Source organism: Glandiceps talaboti, chromosome 20 (assembly GCF_964340395.1).
Source record: "Glandiceps talaboti chromosome 20, keGlaTala1.1, whole genome shotgun sequence".
In the NCBI taxonomy this organism is placed as follows: Eukaryota; Metazoa; Hemichordata; class Enteropneusta; family Spengelidae; genus Glandiceps; species Glandiceps talaboti.
The window spans coordinates 8,577,037-8,591,735 of record NC_135568.1 but is presented as its reverse complement, the minus strand read 5'-3'; the positions used below and the strand labels follow the sequence as shown (position 1 = coordinate 8,591,735).

At 36.6% G+C, this 14,699-nt stretch overlaps 1 protein-coding gene across 1 annotated transcript; it reads right to left on the bottom strand.

The window, feature by feature from the left end:
* Positions 1-259: 259 nt before the first annotated feature.
* On the bottom strand, positions 260-14,069 carry LOC144450462 (aldehyde dehydrogenase, mitochondrial-like). Its single transcript, XM_078141072.1, has 14 exons — positions 13,855-14,069; positions 10,985-11,089; positions 10,184-10,324; positions 9,819-9,898; positions 9,060-9,109; positions 8,256-8,317; positions 7,052-7,180; positions 6,717-6,830; positions 5,832-5,934; positions 5,108-5,292; positions 4,519-4,683; positions 3,371-3,528; positions 2,300-2,414; positions 260-1,894 (listed from the first exon to the last, which is right to left on the bottom strand). Exons 1-14 carry the CDS (start codon positions 13,972-13,974, stop codon positions 1,862-1,864), a joined length of 1,560 nt encoding a protein of 519 aa, XP_077997198.1. The 5' UTR covers positions 13,975-14,069; the 3' UTR covers positions 260-1,861.
* Between the last annotated feature and the right edge of the window lie 630 nt (positions 14,070-14,699).

Sequence of the window (14,699 nt, the reverse complement as noted above, 5' to 3'; positions counted from 1 at the left end):
AACTTATTTTTCATTTATAAAGTATTAGTTTGGTTTGAAGTTACTAACACTTCTGAAAGTATTTATAGAAATCCTGTGTAGAGAGGTTATTATTTAAACATTACTGTTATAGATTGTTACTACTTAGTTGTTAGATTTGTTTGAAGAATTCAGATCGTTTTCCACATCATACATGTATAGGCATACCATAAGGGACCAGTACATGATGTTTCGATAACAACCACAACTAGGGAACTTGCAAACCCGCCATGGGAAATGTGATAATAAATACTAATCAATTAGTATTGTAAACAATAATGTTATATTCTTTGTAACCACAAATAATCAATTCATAGTCGCCCTGACCATTGTGGGAGGTTTATTTCATCGGTAGCTCCAGATAATCCCATACTCCTTTGCATCTGAGCAGGCTGAGTCTGGATTGCAAGTTCCCTATTGAAACTGGAGATAATGTGTCACACAAGACACAGTTACTCATCTATAGATGTAGACACTTGTACAAATGAACATTTAAACTACCTTTATTGGCAATCAATGTTTCTTTATAGATTATGACAGTATAAGCTCAGACTATTTGGATGTTTTCTGTTTATTTCCCTTTATTATTTCCCTTCACTATGTTCAGTTTTTTTGACAGCTTTATAAGAAATTAAATATTTACTAAATGAATTGCTTGTTTTCAGTTTTTTGTGCCAGGACTGCAGCACCATTTGTCAATTCCTAGGCCGGACATTTTGATTCCTTATTTCTATCTAACAAATTGTTTGAGCTGATGTTTCTTTTCATAAGGACATCCCACATTTTTTACCCAATTATGTCTCTCCTTGCCTCACTTCATTTCATTCCAGCAAACGCACTGATGTTTTTTCGCAAGCTGTATCAAGGTCTTTCTTGAATCTCGATGTCATTGTCATGTTTCTTGTACACAAGAGGCAAGTATTAAAGTAACAGAAAACTGTACATTACTGTTTCTTACCCTATTTAAAAATTACACAAGTGCCAAGATATATGCTTTGGATTGTTGTTTTCCAAATTTAATCTTCACTTTGTACCAATAAATCACAACAGCTGATAAACCTTTCACCATTGAAAAATATTTTATGGTAAGGTACAAGTTTTGGTAGTGAAATATTTGGGTTTAATTTCACAAAAATTGTACACTAAAAGTCCATTTTGGCATAACAGCATTGCCATGGTTACTATACATATTCCAATCAGTAAATTTTAAAATGACATTTTCAATATACTTTTTACAAATTATCCACTGACCTTATTATCAAATTACCCACTATTGTTTCATGGTTCATCTATCAGAAAATCCTACAATGAAATAACATGATGGAATTGAAAGACACTAACCAGTTAGAAAACTCAATGATTTACTTTCATGAAACACAAGTAGATGTCAGACATCATTTCTGATTATTACTTGCAACTGTTGTCACGATACCTCTTCCAAGAACAAAGATATCCACCTTTCGAAGCTTTCACAACAAGCTAAGCTATTGAAGAGATTTAAAATTCTTGATTGTAGTATAGGTTTGTGTGTGTACATCCAGGAAAGCTGTGAATTACAAGAACTTGTATCAAAAAGGAGCAAAATTATAACGTGGCATTCCATTAGTTGGTAAAAATTTCAGCCAGAAAATAAATTTCATGAGAAAGAGAAAGTAAAAACCCTCTATCCCCAATTAACAGACATGATGACTAGAAGGATCAAGGGTCAAAGGTGAAACAAGATCTCAGGACGAGATCTCAGTACTCTCTCTGATTACCAATCACATGATTATATTGTATAGAAATTTATCCAAGCAATAAAGATGTAAATTTTGATGCATCTTCTCTAGATCGTTCTCGGTCTTCATGCATTCTTCTGTGGAATTTGAATGGTAACCTGTCAAATAAAGAGATGAGAACTCTTAATTATATTTCACATGAAACCCAGGGAAAAGATTCTTCCAATAATGGCCACTGCTTCTGAACAGCACTCCCGGTGGCCAAACTATGCAATCTTTTGTTTTTCTGACACCTGGCATATATGGTATGCATAGTCTGTACTCTCTCCAGTATGTCTTCTATTGGTAATGTATGAGTTATCAACTGTTCACAGTGAACATATGTGTTGTCAATCAATTCGAATGTTAGTACATGTAAATCTTATTCAATCACAGAACTACTGAAGTACGAAGTGTGGGGGGTGGGGGTGCATATCTGTCTGTACATCCCATGTTGACATGTTATTCATAGTTTGTGTGTACATATGTATAAATGTCAAGATTTAAACAGTACAGTGACTCACAGTCTTAACTTCTGTGTAAGCTTCCAAACCATATTCTCCTAATTCACGTCCACTTCCAGACATTTTGTATCCACCAAATGGAGCTTGGGCACCAAACACATCATAACAGTTAATCCTAGAATACAAGAAACAACAGATTATACAATATAACTGTTCTAAACAAGAAGGTATGCATAACTTGCGATACATAAAATGGGCGATTTGACAGGGAAAACAGCACTTTCTTTACATATAGTTATACAAAAAAAAATGTAATACAGTATTTCCCTGACACCCGAGGAAGGGAGCTGTGAGCCTGTGTGTCTCCGAAAGCTTAATGAACTTTTTTTTTATCAACAGGTAATCTCATGAGATTTCAGTTAAATGATGTTGGTGTGGTGTTTCACTCATCAAGTCAATGTGTAATGTTTTCACTTACAAGCCTGTTTTTACTGCACTGTGAAAGAATAGCAATGCTTATCACTGTTCAGTGTGATTGGACAAAGCATCCTGCAGTGTGTGTTTAGCTCTGTTATTGTTAGTCCAGAGTTGAAGTATATCGATCTCTGTGTCAAAAATGTAATGTTTCATGAGTGAAACCCCAAACCAACATCATTTTAGCTGTAACATGGCTACACCTACCTTCTCAAGGTACAATTGACATATTGCAATGCAAGTAAAGTGGAACGCTACTCCAGGAAATATAGGAATTTTCATGAACTCTGGGTTCTGGAGAGTCATTTCATGATTTTGCATCACCTACATTACACATACACTTTCAGTGAAACATCAAGTTGAAGTTGTCCCCATTTGAGGACTTTTGCAGTGGCCCACATTGCATTATGGGAGTCAGCATATATGTTTACGCAATGGTTAAACAATGAATATTCATGTTTTCATTGAAGGTAATAGGCTATAGTGTAAACATTTCTGCTCACTCCCATAATGCAATTTGGCCCACAGCAAAAATCTCCAAATAGGGGACCTCTTCAAGTTGATGTTTTTCTGATATTGCACAACATCTGTTGGTTTAGTTACACCTTCAGTGAGATTAAATTATGCAAAAGTTAAGAACTATAGTGCACAACTTACCAGACAGTACCAGCTCTGACGCCGTTTGCAATCATGAGTGCTTTATTGACATCTGTGGTGTGTACAGCTGCAGCCAAACCATATGATGTGTTGTTGGCACGTTCTATCACCTCATTAATGTCCTTGAATTTCATGATTTGCATCACAGGACCAAAAATCTGTGAAAAAATGTACATATTTTGTGAATATATTTCGTAACACAACAGAGCCCAAAGCAGTGACTGAAGTGCAGTCAATGTCAGCTGATTCAAACAATCAAGCCTAAGGGGTCCCATACCAAAATAACTTAGCTGGGGATGCTTGAACAAAACTTTATTTCTTTGTAGAATTTACATAATTAATGTATGAATTTGAAAGTGAATTAGAGTACACTGCAAAATAAAATAAATAATCTGTATACTGCAAGTTCTTTAGCATAACAGTGCTTCTCCAAAAAAAGCCAGTAAGAGCCACCTCTGATGGGTTCAATATTTATACAGAAGGAAACCAAAGTACCTGGTCAAACAGAATGACAATCTTCTTACTTACAGTGTGGCATGTTCAATCAAAGCCAGACTCTGGCTTGAACCCTGACTACAGTGGTAGAGGCAAGTGGCTTAAAAACAACAACCCAAGCCCAAGCATGCAGTACACTCCAATGTAGTGATTAGAATTTTGTGAAGGGTGAGCTTACAAAGTGACAATTACCCATGAGTGACCCTTCCTTCCTGTTCATCAAAAAAAAATCTGGTTTCATCCCTAAGAAATAGTAGCTACATAACTGCCTCGGAGTAGTAGATGTCTTCTTGTGCCCTCACAGCCAGGCAATAAGTGTTAAATATTGCCTATACATTCCTAATTACATTGTGTTATAATTCAGTTTCACTGAACCAAACGAAGAAACTAGTGCACAAAACATACATATCACGTCTGTACCTAACATCACCAAATAGAGTGGTGTCAAATAGCGCCACCTAGCGATCAAAATAAAAAATCCTTTGTCTTTCCAATGACCAGCATACAACTAGCCTACTCACCTCTTCCTGAGCAATTCTCATATTGTCACCAACATCACTAAATACAGTGGTGTCAAATAGCGCCACCTAGTGATCAAGATAAACAATCTTTTGTCTTTCCAATGACCAGCATACAACAACTCGCCTACTCACCTCTTCCTGAGCAATCCTCATATTGTCACCAACATCACTAAATACAGTGGGTTGAATGAAATATCCCTTATCACCAACACGACTACCACCACATAAGAGTTTGGCACCTTCTTGTTTGCCACTCTCAATCAAATGGAGAATCTTGTTCATTTGTTCTTCATCCACCTGAATGAGGAAAGTTCATGCAAAATGAAAATAATGATGATTTTTTTTCTTCTCTTTTCATTTCTGTCAACAAATCTACTACATACTTTACAATATTCTATGGTACAAGATAAAAAGAAAGAGTTCATCAGAGCACTGTATGAAACATATTTGTGCTGTACAATGATCATTTTGGCAGATTCTTGCTTGAAAACAGCATTGTTGAACACACCAGGTTCTCTTTTTCAATTACAATCCTACTGTAAAAACTAGATGTGGATTTTCCACCAGTACGTTTCCAGGAATTTCATGTGGTACTTCAAAACTATCCAGGAGTAAATTGAAATTTTCCAGGAGTAATGGAAAATTCCCTGGAGTATTCCAAGCATGGTTTGAAAGTACCAGACTTAAAAGGAGTGTATGAATCCTTAGATTTAATGCTTACCTGAGGTCCTTGCTCAATGCTCGAATCAAATGGATTTCCAACTGAGCGTTTCTGGGCTCTCGCCACACTTCTTGCAACAAACTCATCATAGACATCTTCATGTACAAAAGTACGAGATCCAGCACAACAACACTGACCCTGGTTGAAGAAGAGGGCAAAATGACTGGTTTCCACGGCATCACCAACTGAAAGAAACAAAGTAGTGTAAGTGTGAGCCATACATCACTGTATCCGCAGTCAATGAATACAGCTTGAATCTTTGTCATTTTGCACTTTTTCATAGACTCTTGCATCCGTCTTTGATCAAAATGCAACTGCTGACTGACTCTAAATCCTCAAGTGACAGAGGGTAATAAATGCATATACTGACTTGGCTTTTTCCTCCAGAGTGATATTCGAAGGAAATAAATCATATATTGACTTGCTACTGACTGTCTGCATCACTGAGAACAATGTTGGGATTCCCTCTCCTTCAGTTACAGTGGGTAATGAATATACTGGCTTGAGAATGTTTCCCCCAGTGACCCGAGGGTAATGAATGCATACATCGACTTGGGACTATTTCTTCCAATGATAGAGGGTAATAAAGGCACAGATTGACTTGCTACTAAGGATTATTAATATCTCCTCCAATGATAGTGGGTAATAAATACATAGATTGACTCTGAACTCTTTCCTCCAGTGATAGCAGGTAATAAATACATATATTGACTTTATTACTTACTGTCTGCATCACTGAAAACAATGTTGGGACTCTTTCCTCCCAGTTCTAGGGTTGTTTTCTTCAAATTACTACGCCCAGCAGCTTGAAGAATTAAATGACCAACCTAGAGAAATCAAAATTCAGTATCAGAAAAGTTCTAGATAATATTTTTATATTAAAGTACCTTAAAGTCACAACTAGCTGTAACTGGATAATCATTTTTTCACTCAGATACCCAACAATATATTCACTAAAAATTGTTATAATACCAATAATTAGACATTGTATACATGAATTAGAGGTCTATTTTATCTATCAGTAGTATAGCAACAGGTTGAAATCATGATCACACTGGGGTACCACTTTTTAGGTGCACCCCCAAAAATCTATTTTCTTACATATCTTGTATCAGATCATGTGTACAGTCAGGGCTCGAAATCAACTTTTTTCTTTGGTAGTCCTAGTGGGCTACCAGTTTCAGAAAATGGTAGCCCAAGGATTGTGACCTGTAGTCCGATATTCCTGAACTGAAAACAGATTTCCTCTATTGGAAATATTTGTATTATTAAAATACTTTCATGTCCATAAATCTTCCATCTTCATCACATAATCAGTGGTAGCCTGAGTGGGCTACCAGCTGCAAATTATGGTAGCCCCATGACAAGAATTGGTAGTCTGTGGGCATGGGACTACTGTTAATTTCGAGCCCTGACAGTTGCACAAATACATTTGTCCACCATTATATTACAGTAAATTATAACAAAACATTTCAAAATATTCTCCAGCAGCAGCTAGTCCAGCTGTAAGAAGTGACGTATTCTTAGTATCACTTTATCATTATCTAAGTAGCTAGACAAGGAAAGAAAGACAGAGATAAAGTTCTGTACAACAAGGTCTTTTCCTTACCTCAGTTGATCCTGTAAAAGCCACTTTATCCACATCCATATGTTCAGCAATGGCTGCGCCAGCTGTTGGACCATAGCCTGGAATCAGATTGACAACACCAGCAGGAAATCCAGCCTGGAAAATTGACAAAGAATTGAAACTTGTTTCATTAGACAAACTTAGTATCAATGGCATATTTGGAACATATTGTGATTCACATGGGAAGCAACTGAATGACAAAACTGGGCCCTTACTACCTCCTTAATAAACGAAGAGACATTCATGACTGACAGTGGTGTCTGCTCAGTTGGTTTCTTGACAATACTGTTGTCTGTTACTATGGTTACAATACTTACCTCCTTAATTAAAGAAGCAACATACAGGGCTGACAGTGGTGTCTGCTCAGCTGGTTTCATAACAATAGTGTTGCCAGTTGCCAGAGCTGGACCCAACTTCCAGGCTTGCATCAATAATGGAAAATTCCACTGTAAACAATAAAACACATTGATACCAATGATAATAAACAAAGGTGCATTTCTTTTACACAACATAGATTCATTCCCAATTGTGTGGTAGCTGTAACTGTAGAAGTGACAACCTTGGAAAAATGGTTGGTTCATTTTTGTTTATTACATGTCCCTTTTAAATGTATACAGAAACATTTGCATACCATACAAATAATTATGGCAAAAACTGGATATCCTTCACAGATTTCTATTTTTACAGTTGCTAAATTTATTGAAGATCCTTCACATAACAATCTGTTCTACCTGGTCCCCATTTATAAAGCTGAATTAGCTTAATGTGCATAGATCCTTCACATAACAATCTCTGTCCTACCAGGTCCCCATTTATATGGCTGAATTAGCTTAATGTGCATAGATCCTTCACATAACAATCTCTGTCCTACCAGGTCCCCATTTATATGGCTGAATTAACTTAATGTGCATAGATCCTTCACATAACAATCTCTGTCCTACCAGGTCCCCATTTATAAAGCTGAATTAGCTTAATGTGCATAGATCCTTCACATAACAATCTCTGTCCTACCAGGTCCCCATTTATATGGCTGAATTAGCTTAATGTGCATAGATCCTTCACATAACAATCTCTGTTCTACCAGGTCCCCATTTATATGGCTGAATTAGCTTAATGTGCATAGATCCTTCACATAACAATCTCTGTCCTACCAGGTCCCCATTTATATGGCTGAATTAACTTAATATATATACATCCTTCACATAAACATTTCTGTCCTACCAGGTCCCCATTTCCATAGTTGGGTTGACTTATCGTAGGTCCTTCATATAACAATCTCTGTACTACAGATTCCCACTTATAAAGCTGGGTTGACTTATTACAGAGCTTTCACATCACAATCTATGTCCTACCAGGTCCCCATTCATATTAACCAGGTTGACAGTAGAAATAATGAAGGATGAAGAAACTGTTCTAAATTTCCAAAAAATGTGTCTCATTTTATACTGAAAATAGAAACAACACCACCACAGAAGACATGGCACAAAAGAAGTTACTCAAATAAGAAAATAAAAAACTTACAGGAATGATTTGTCCACAAACACCCACTGGTTCATGACGAGTATAACAAAAATAGTTTCCATCTGGAAAAAAATATGAAAAGATCTGTTCAATACACTATAGTCCACTTATCAGAAAAACAAAAGATTATTTAGTTTAGCCACATGGAGTGCTCTTCAATGAGAATGAATCAAAGTGAATTAAAAATTTGTCAAAAATTGATATAAGATACAAAAATGTATACTTAAAGTTAGTCCACTTCATTTTTTGTTAAAATATGATATTGTCCAATAATTTTTTTTTAGAATATATTGGCCTGGTTATCACTATGACAACAGAAAACAATATGGTTGACTTGACATACTTGCAAGAAGCAAGAAGGGTGTGAACATGGCATGTTGACGAGATTTTTGTCATGCCAAACTACAAGATTCAATGTCAGTAAGATATTTGTTGTGCCAGACAATAAAATGAAGCCAATGTTTGTAAGATATTTGTAAAGCCAGACAATAAAATGTAGCAATGTTAGTAACATATTTGTAGAGCCTGACAAAATGTATAATGCAGTAAATTTAATCAGATATTTGATAAGATGCTTGAGAAAATGTAGCAATGTGAGTAATATAATTGTTAGCCTGACAATAAAATGTAGTAAAATTAGATATTTGTTGTTAAACAAGACTATAAAATGTAACAAAAAGATATTTGTTGAGCCAGATAATGTTTTTTGTCTATCTTCCTGGTTTTCATTGTACAACTGTAGTAGTTAAGGCACCTGTACTGTGGGTTCTAATTTTGAACAAAAAATCTGGTATATACACTTACCAATAGGAATGGTCTTTCCATGTGTCTTATCAGCCCATCCAGCATAATATCTAGAAAATAATATATACATGGAGTGAATAGTGGAACTTCTGGTGACTGTTGAGTATTTTGTATCAAGATGATATCAAAATTATCAGCCAAGCTTGACTACAGTAATACATTATTATATGGACTTCCTGACACCACCATAATTTACCTATTACAACATACTCAAAATATGGCAGCAAGGATCATCACTTGTACCAAGATGTTAATTTGAGCACATTTCTCCAGTTCTCATCAGCCTGCATTGGTTACCAGTTCATTTCAAGATTGATTACAAAATTTTACTGTTGACATATTAAACTTTCCAAGGCTTAACTCCAGAGTACATTTGTGATCTTCTCCAGCCATACACACCAAGTCACACTCTACGTTCTACAAACAAGAAACTTCTCGCAACAACAAATTACAGACAAGTCACCTATGGAGGTCGCTCATTCTCATATGTCACCCCCAAACTATGGAACTCTTTTCCACTTGACATTCACCAAGCCTCCAGCCTGGATTGTTTCAAAACAAAACAAGACTTATTTGTTCACTAAAGCCTACAGTGTGCTTTAGCCATTCAGCACTACTGAACAGAACATCGCTCTGGAAATTGGCGCTATAGAAATTTGATTGATCGATTGATTGATTGATTGAAATAATCAAGCACTATGCATGGTTGATGCATGTCTTCACTGACTACAATAGAACAAGAAATGAAGACAATTTTACCTTAAACACTTGATAGAAAGTGCCAAGTCAGCAGCATACGCTATTTGGAATGGTTTGCCATTGTCCAAGGTTTCCAAACTCTGAAAAGGTACAAAACGAGAAAACTTCTATAAGATAATAGAACAGAGTGCATGTAGAATGTACAGGCAAGTTAGACCTCCTAAGTTCTATAAACTTCAATCATCTCGATGTAGAAATGCAATAGGCATAACCATCATCGTCATCATCATCATCATCATCATCATCAATAACAACATCATCATTGTCATTATCGCTGTCATCATCATGGTCGTTGTTGTCATTGTTGTCGTCATCGTCGTCGTCATCATCATCATCATCATCATCACTACCCTAATACTACTTACAGCAATGTATTCTCTGTCTCTCTCAATAAGATCTGCCAGTTTGTTGAGTAAAACACCACGATCTGATGCATCCATAGTTCTCCATGGTGATCCTAATTTAAATGCTTCCCTGGCAGCCTTCACTGCTATATCTACATCAGCCTGTGATAAAACAACACAGTAATGTTAGTATGGTTAACATAACACTTGTATGGGTTAACTTACAACACTGGTAATCAAGCCTTTGTTTTTCCAAGATAGAGGCATTGTTCTTCAAAGTGGTAGATTACACAAGTGGGTGATAGCAGTTCCTCTGTGTTATTTTAATCACCCTGTGATCAAGATCTTGTAAACATGGATGTTCCAAAACCCTACACTGCACGTTCATGGAACTTGAACTCCGTAGTGAGACTACCAGGGTATAATTAAACGAATGTCCAGTCAGTAACATATCATCAACATGTTGCAACAATAGTTTTAGTTTGTGTATCTTTGTAGACCAAAGGCTCAAATACCAGAGTAATATTTTTGCTTGCATTGCACCAACAACCTACAAGAAAGCTTTGACGGTGAAGTTGTGGGGACGGGGACGGGGGAGGGAGGGGATAGGTCTTTGAAGATGTTGGAAGTCTACTATAGACATGACAAGACACATTATACAGAAATATATCATCCTCAGACACATCACAGACTTAGTCTTATCTTGTGACCCTCAGACATTTATCAGACCTATAGTCTTATCTAATCAGACACATCATAGACCTCACCTTATCTTAACATTCTCAATGTACAGGCAATTTATGAAGAATGACTTAGCCTTACCTTATCGCCCTCGGACACATCACAAATCTTCTCTCCTGTGGTTGGATTGATGGTAGCAAATGTCTTCCCACTAGCTGAGTCTACCCATTCATTGTTGACAAACAACTACAACATAAAATAAAACATGAAATCAACCGACGTGTAAACTCCGCTACTTAGATAATAAATAACTGTATTAGTTAATTATTCATTGTACAACTTGAAATGTTTCCACATTCTCTTAAATTTCCACTTTTTTGAGGAAATTAATTCTTTTGAAGTTTGTGTTTTAGAAATTAAAAAAAATTGCTATGAGCAACTTTGTTTTAAAATTCCACAAGTAAGAAAATGTTTGGTGTTTCACATTTGCTAGATATATTTGGGGGGGGGGGGGGGGGGGTCATAAAATTTGCCAATAAGAATGAAGGCCTCAGACATTGACAGTAGTAATAGTATGTGTGTTGCTACAGAAGTATATGTTCACAAATCAGTAGTTTTAATATACCTGGAACACTTTACTGAAATCAAGAAAAACAAACCTCACCCTAGTTTGCTCCAAAAACACTTGTATCCCAAGATATGTTTCAGAATACAAAATATCAATAATATTGACATATCTGGCCGATAATTTATGAAAGTTAACATTCTACATGTCCATTAATTTAGCCTACATGTACATGCACATTTGAAGGACTAGCATAACTTATTGCATTTTGTAGTTTGACATGGCTTCTTGTATCACAACTATATAGTATTTGTCTCTTAGCAGCTGTTTCTGTAACAAAGCTAGCGATATTTGTATCATCGCTAAGATTTCTTACATACCCCTGAATCTTATGCAATCCTAGAAACTCATTTTTGTTTACTTCCTTTCATACATTATCGCCCAAATATGTCAATATTATTATTATATTCTGAAAAATATTATGGTTATTATGGTTTATTTATATTGTACATATCAGCCTACTGATTGAATTTCGACAATATTACAATTGCAGATTATTTTAAAGTGGAAATAGAATTGATACATTAAAATATTAATAAAACTTACAATATTGGTGACAACAACATCAAAAAGTGTTCTATAAAATGACTAGTGTAACACACACAAGAGTTCAAAATACTCTACAAAAGGACTTATGCACAAGTCAATGTAATGCCCGAGGGACCAACCTCGGGTGATACAGGACAAATGTGGGGGATTTGGCCATGTTTGCCATGAACAATGCCCGAGGGGTGGGGGCAATTGCCTCATATTGACCTCCCTAGTAATTTTCACAGACGTAAAAGAGTGGTTGTGTGTCAGTCAGAATTTTTTAATGCCCCACCCATTGAGGTGGGGGAAATGTTGGGAGTTTTACTTGTTTTAGGTGGGGATTTTCCAGAATGTCTTGCCCCAGGGGGTGGGGCATTTGACAAATTTTATAAGCCTAATTTCCAAATCCCCTACTATGCCCTGAGGTGGGGAGGGTGGGGGTTGACATTGACTTGTGCATTAGTGGTAAATTTAAAACTAATTAAATCCAATTCATACATTGTTCTGATCCTCATTTCATAATTTAATCATGTATGGGATTGCACTTTTAGCGTACCTTTTGGGTACACACCCTTGGAACTAACAACATATGTGAATTACTCAAATCTCCACCATTTTCCTTTCCTCTTTGGTTTGCAAGCCAGTTGTGAAAGTCTCAAGAAACTGTGACAAATGTATGTGGAGTAAACTGGGTTGGGGTTTGAATTTCAGGAAAATGAAGTGTTCCAGGTATTTTAAAACCACTGTTTTGTTGACATACACTTCTGTAGCAACTGTCAATGCATATGCAAACTGTTCTATTTACATAAAGTAGAAGAGGTCATATAAGGTCAAATCTGAACATTCCAGATGTTTACTTCCTGTCAAAGATAGCCTTTCAGTCATACACTGGAAATTATAAAAACTATGATCTTTTTTATATCAAAATGTTCCCAATTTTTCCATGCACGATTACCATGTTATAAACTTCAAAATGACCCACTCTTTTTGGTTAAAAAACGATATGTTATGTGTTTATTTCATAAATCAATTACTGTAATCAGGTTAGGTTTAAGTACGTCCTCATTCCCAGGGGATACAGAAAATCTTTCCCGAGTCACTCTTGATTCTAGGCGAGTCTAGGCGCCATGACTTGGACTCCCCACCACCATCAGACCATGGCGCGAGCGGTATATGTGGAGCATGCATTCAATAATTTATACCTCGGGATCGGAGAGCTCCATGGAAGTATCACGTGGCCCGTATGAGGTAGCTGCAATGCGTTCGTTTCGGTTTTGGGTATTTTTTCGGAGTTTTTCGTGCTTTTTTTCGTTCCGCTGTTTAAATTTAAAAACCCTCAAAAAAACAGTAGTAAAATCAAAACTATTAATGCAATAATTATTGCAGCTAGGTCCGGTTTTTGGAATCATTTGAGTTTCCAGGTGCACGCCATGTAAGATAGTTCACACACTATTGGTAGAAAGTGTGACACGTACAGAAAATGTTTGAAATGTTCCCGACGTGAGGAAAAATAACGCCGTAATGTATACTACAACTGTAAGTTCTGCTCTGTACCTTCGTTTGGGGATAGGGTCATATCTAATCGAGTCAAGGTCATGTCAATAGTACTCGGACCTGCGAATAATATTGAACCACGGGTAGCAAGCTAACTCCCGCGGTATGCGTACGCGTATGACCAGAGTTCAATATTAAAGTGCTCGGCTAAACATGGCGGCATTTCTTTGCACACCTTGAGCTTGCAGATGCTTGCTGAGTTAGGCCACGTCTTTTGAAGACTGCTGTTTTAAAAGAGGTTAAAATTGCAGGGGGTATAACTATAAGAGGCAATGCTCGAAAGTTTTACATGTCTCCCTACCTTGTTGCATTGGATATCTGGACTCGTCTGTGGTTGCGGTTGAGCTGATGCGTATCCACAACGCGAAATAACACGCCAGTTTGGTTTTACAACCCTTCTCAATGCTCTTACAGCTAACATAATGAAAATTTGAGAAACGTAAAATGGCAAACGAAAACCCGTTCCCTTGTGTTTACGTTTTCTCGACTCGTGTCTCTGCTCTCTCCGTAATGGCGCAAGCTGCACTCGCAATGTTCAATAAATCAACGGTATGACCATACCATTAGACAATAGGGGAGGCTGCTAGAAATAACCACAGGAGATTGGCTCGCAGTGCTATCAGTCAGTTTTGACATAAATAGTAAACACTTGTTGTGGCTGACGACTTGAGAAATTGAACTTGTTCTTTATTCTTACATTACCTGAATTTATTTCGAGTAATTACCCTGATATATGCAACGACGGCCCAGAAAGTACAAGTATGCCTTTACTTGTGAAGTGTCACGTATACCCTTTTTTTTCTGACAAATTAGTTCCGGTAGTTACAAAACAAACTTTTTAAAAATTGTATTCACAAAGATGAAAGTTCTACAGAAAAAAAAAATTACTGAAAGCTGAGCAAAAATCCAAATTAATACCCATTTTTACCTTTCGTATGGGGCGGTTATGTTCAATCTGATTACAACATATAGTTCCGTCTTTATTGCATATAAACATACAGTAAAAAGCATGGTAAACCCATAGACCCTCCACCAAAGAGGGCCCAGAGGATCTATGGGAAAGCATACAAAAATAAGGTACAGCAATTATGGGAATATAATTCTTTACCAGACTGCTTGGGAGTATGATTTCCTGAAATTTTCCAA

What these genes read in the sequence shown, in the direction of transcription:
- LOC144450462 (XM_078141072.1), bottom strand. Translation starts at nt 13,974, where the DNA reads ATGTTAGCTGTAAGAGCATTGAGAAGGGTTGTAAAACCAAACTGGCGT. An exon ending in TTTGTGGACAAATCATTCCT is followed by an intron (nt 7,181 to 8,255) that starts GTAAGTTTTTTA and finishes TATTGTTTACAG; the next exon opens with TGGAATTTTCCATTATTGAT. An exon ending in GTCAGAGCTGGTACTGTCTG is followed by an intron (nt 2,415 to 3,370) that starts GTAAGTTGTGCA and finishes CTTGTATTCTAG; the next exon opens with GATTAACTGTTATGATGTGT.